The 4,214-nt window shown below is 53.1% G+C and overlaps 1 protein-coding gene across 1 annotated transcript; it reads left to right on the plus strand.

Moving 5' to 3' along the window:
* Nucleotides 1–1,471: 1,471 nt before the first annotated feature.
* Nucleotides 1,472–3,400, plus strand: VTJ04DRAFT_1614 (uncharacterized protein; the record flags this gene model as incomplete). Its single annotated transcript, XM_069359321.1, has 6 exons — nt 1,472–1,598; nt 1,678–1,740; nt 1,795–2,219; nt 2,280–2,421; nt 2,818–3,307; nt 3,352–3,400. 6 exons carry the CDS (start codon nt 1,472–1,474, stop codon nt 3,398–3,400), a joined length of 1,296 nt encoding a protein of 431 aa, XP_069224222.1.
* Nucleotides 3,401–4,214: the final 814 nt, after the last annotated feature.

Raw genomic sequence — 4,214 nt, forward strand, 5'->3', positions numbered from 1 at the left:
GGGGGGGGGAGGGGGGCGCGTTATGCACATTGGCACATGAGCAGATGGGCTTGCTCTCAAGCTGGCATGACAACGAATCAACTGTTATTGATCATTAGACAAAAGCACATGATTGAGTTTGAGCCTGGAGACCCGGAATGAAGAGAATTGTGAAATGACTCCGCTCGGCGCGGCCGCACCTCGCTACGCAAGGTTTTCCCAAGCGTAACTCTTCTACTGCAGGTAAAAGGAGGAGATTCTACTATATACAAAAAAACACAAAATAACTACCTACCATAGCTACTCCGTATTATACTTAATACTAGGGGGGCAGGGCCGGCGCCGAGCGCGTACGGCCCGCCCTTAGCCTGGGTAAAGGGGAAGAAACCGTTCTGGCTGGCTGGGAGCGTTAGATTAGGAAGTATCGCTGTGGTGGCTGAATATGTAGCTGGGTGGGAGTTATTCGGCTAGTCAGGAGAGAGGAAGGTCTTTGGCTAGCCGGGAGAGGGGGGAAGCTTCCTAGCTGGCCAGGAGAGGAGGGTAGCCCTCTGGGTGGCCGAGAGAGGAGGGCAGCTCTCTGGATGGCTTAATCGATCAAATGGCTTGGATGGCTATGGCTAAGAGAGTACGTAATGGCCACGAGAGACAGCTGCCTTATGGTTGGCTGCCAGAGAAATAAAGAGCTCTGATTGGCTAGTAAAAGCCGGCCTGAAATTCGCCCTCGCCTGCAGGGGCTAAACTGATTTTCCCTTCGCTATCGCTTGGGAAAACATTCGGAGGGGAGGGTGCAGAAGGCTGAGTATTTGGCTTACGTAAAGTATGTGCTTCTGTGCTGGTTGACATGAGAACTTTTGAGAAGTCTGGTTGACGACCCGAGGCTCAAGGCATTCCAAGTCATGTACCCATGATTTTACCTGACCGATGTCTGAGCACACATCCAGGACATGCCCGGTGGCTGACTTGCCCATGTTCAAGCCCTGTTGGAAACAAGAAAGCCACCTTGGATACCATCCTCCGTACATATGTACATACATGCACGCTTGCCGTCTACAGCCACCGAAGGAGCTGAGCCTGCAGCATATTGTGTTGGTCCTGTCTGATCCAGCCCTGAGCTAAGCTAATAGATACCTGAAGCTAACTGTACGAGTACGAAAAGGGGGGAGCTGAGCGCGTTGGCGCTCAGCGTGGGCATTCCGTAGCCTCGTTGCATGAAAGGGCATCCCGCAAGGCACAGAGCAGAAGAGGCATGTTGGGACGGCTCAGCCACACATAGAGAGGGCGCGTCAAGAGGTATGTACATATCACAAAACGCGCCCATCTGGATGGAGGCCCACCGATAGTTGTTGGGAAGCGACAGTCTTTTTTCTAGCGTGGATCCCACGCTCCAACTAAGTCCACTCGATAGCATGATAACCATTATGTTCGGATACTTTCGTCCGTCTGTCGTCGTTCTACTTTGTTGAACAACAGCCGCTATAAACCAGGCGCTACCATGTCATGGACGGATTTGCCAGACACCTACGACCGGTTGGCGGCGGCTTGCCGTTATGATCCGACCTATGGATCGCTTTCTGCTGCACCCAAGCAGTTTCCAGTTACCATATTCGAGGCTAATATGGGTATGGAGCATTGAACCGCATCCACGCATCATCTTGGGAGCTTGAGGACTGATGAAGGGGTCATGCTGCCTGTTTCTAGCGCGCATTCACCACTGTGCTCGGAAGGTCGTGGAGAACAAGAGCTTCGATCAGTCATTGATCCGTAATCATGCCGACTTGCGTATCATTATCGCTCCGGTTGACTCTTTGCGCCTAGGCTATGCATCTGGAATGATCGATCTCTGTCAAGCGCTGGATATCCCGCACGACTTCCTCAACGAGCGCATGAGAGGCGTCTGTCACAGCTTCGGCACGCGTCCCGAAGGCGAAGGATACGCCGCGTGGTTCCGTTACCTCTGCAGATCCATCGATGCCGAGGGCATTCTACAACATCACCGATGGTATAAATCGGCCTTCTACCTCAAGAAGCATCCTGCAACCCTCGGGGGCGGTATCACATTGGTTATGTTTGGTCCCATGCCAGCTGTGACCCGGCGTGTCGAGGCGTGTGTAACATCGCTAGCTTGGCTTGATGTTCTGAAAGAACCCTTTGTGTTGTTCGACCTTATCCTGGATGCACTCTTTAAGGAAACAGATCTGACTGTCTTGCGGCTGTTGGACGTTGTCCAAGATTTGGAACAGGTGTGCTACCTTCGCCAAGTTGCGGAAGGAAATTGGGCGGCTGACGAATTACAAAATTAGCAAATCCTGAAAGTGACTACCGGCTATCGAGAAACCCGCCATAAACATGCAGAGCAAATCGACTTTGCTGAGCTTCACGGATGGGCCAGGAATCTTGTCAGCATGGGTGAGCTTATTGATTGGTGTTTGATGGTTGTAGACGGTACGCTAGGCGCTGTTCGACGGCAAAAGGAGAGAAGAGAGAAGCGGAGAGAGGAGTCCAAACAGGCGTCCTGGATGGTGACTTCCGAGCCAGTAGATCCTATCCACGACCATCTCCTCGAAACTCTTCTCTACCGGCGAAGTCTCTTCTCCTCTACCCGTTTACGACTGACCAGCCTCCAACAACGCATTACGAACGCCACAAACCTCGCCTTCCACCTCGTAACCCAACAAGACTCGCGCCTCATGATCCGCGACTCCGCATCGATGACGGTTATCTCCTTCCTGACCATCATCTTCCTTCCTACCGTGAGCATCGCGACAGTGATGGGGTCGGAGCTTTTCCAAACAAACTTTCCCACAGGCTCCTCTCCCCCAGAACGAATAACAACTGCAGACGCTGCTTCAGACCATATCGAAATCCTCACGAGTCCACTGTTTAAGACACTCTGGACCATCTCCATTCCGATCACCGTAACCATCACCTTGATCGCCATGTGGTATCGGAAGTGGGCGCTGTCGAAGAAGAAGCCAACAATGACAGTGAAGATACGGCTCAACGCCAAAGAATCATGGTCACAGTTTCCCGAACAGCAGCCGACGCCACCACCATTGGAAGATCGCCAGGAACCGAAAAACCAGGACTCGCTGCCGAGGTTTTTATCGAGGTTACCACCACTGGAGGATCGCCAGGAGCCAACAAACCAGGGCCCGCTGCCGACGGTTTCGCAGATGTCGGAGGCTCCTGAAAATCCGGTCAATGAAAACCCTCCACAAATGTCATCTCGACAGTCCAATGTGCGACTTCGCCCGCGCCCAAGCGTGTATGGGCCAAATGAGCGGCCGAGCAGTCCAGAGACCATTGCGAAGTTGCGTGCTAAATTATCGTACCTACGCCCACAAAATCCCCCGCCGCCACGCCCTGGATCAGACCACTCGCGCTCAAATACGCCAACCGGCATGTACCGGAGAAGGACTGAAACTAGTCAGCAAAACGACACCCGAGTTCGGTGGCCGTTTGGTGTCACCGATTCCCCGGGGCTAGATACTGAGGACTACGACGGCCGCACAACGACCGAGCCACATAACGGATACACACATGCTGTAGATATAACCCCGAGAGATGGGCCTGTGGAATTGGGTGGGGCCACTGTAATGTCAGTGCGTGAGGGCGAGACTTGGGCGCGACCGCCGCGAACGCATGCTCGTAGGAGATCGAGAGAGCGCAGGACCGGAAGGAGCACTCCCTTCGTGATGGGTGGAAGTAGAAGATACACGCCAGTGTCAGAGAGGATTATTACGAATATTTCGCCAGCGGTGTTGGATCTGATTCAAAGGAACTTCAGGACTTGCTCTCCTGAGGAGGCACGCTCTCGATAACCCTAGGTGTGGTTGGCATGGAGAGATGGATTAGACATCCAGTACATAATGAATCAATGGACACCACGCACAACAATCCTTGATGAATCTGACTTACATCTTATCTGCTGATACCGCGGTATAGTGACAGTGAGAGCCTCCTTCATCACGTCGATTTGTCACAGTATCCCGACAAAACATCTCGTCCGCTTGATGTTGAATGACCAGCCACAGCTGCGAAAGCGTTTCCCAGCTTGCAACATACTGTAACAATGCCCCCATCCATCCTCTCCCTACATCTTTCGAACGTGCCCTCATCCTTAGGATCTGAGTGAAACAATCCGGTATCCACATCCGCGCCAAGCCCCGTCTTGGCTCCGAGACGGGGCCGATGTTGGGTCCTGAATTGGGAAGGTGGGGCCGGACCCGCAGCCG

This window comes from Mycothermus thermophilus (genome assembly GCF_041956435.1).
Source record: "Mycothermus thermophilus strain CBS 625.91 unplaced genomic scaffold VTJ04scaffold_1, whole genome shotgun sequence".
In the NCBI taxonomy this organism is placed as follows: domain Eukaryota; kingdom Fungi; phylum Ascomycota; class Sordariomycetes; order Sordariales; family Chaetomiaceae; genus Mycothermus; species Mycothermus thermophilus.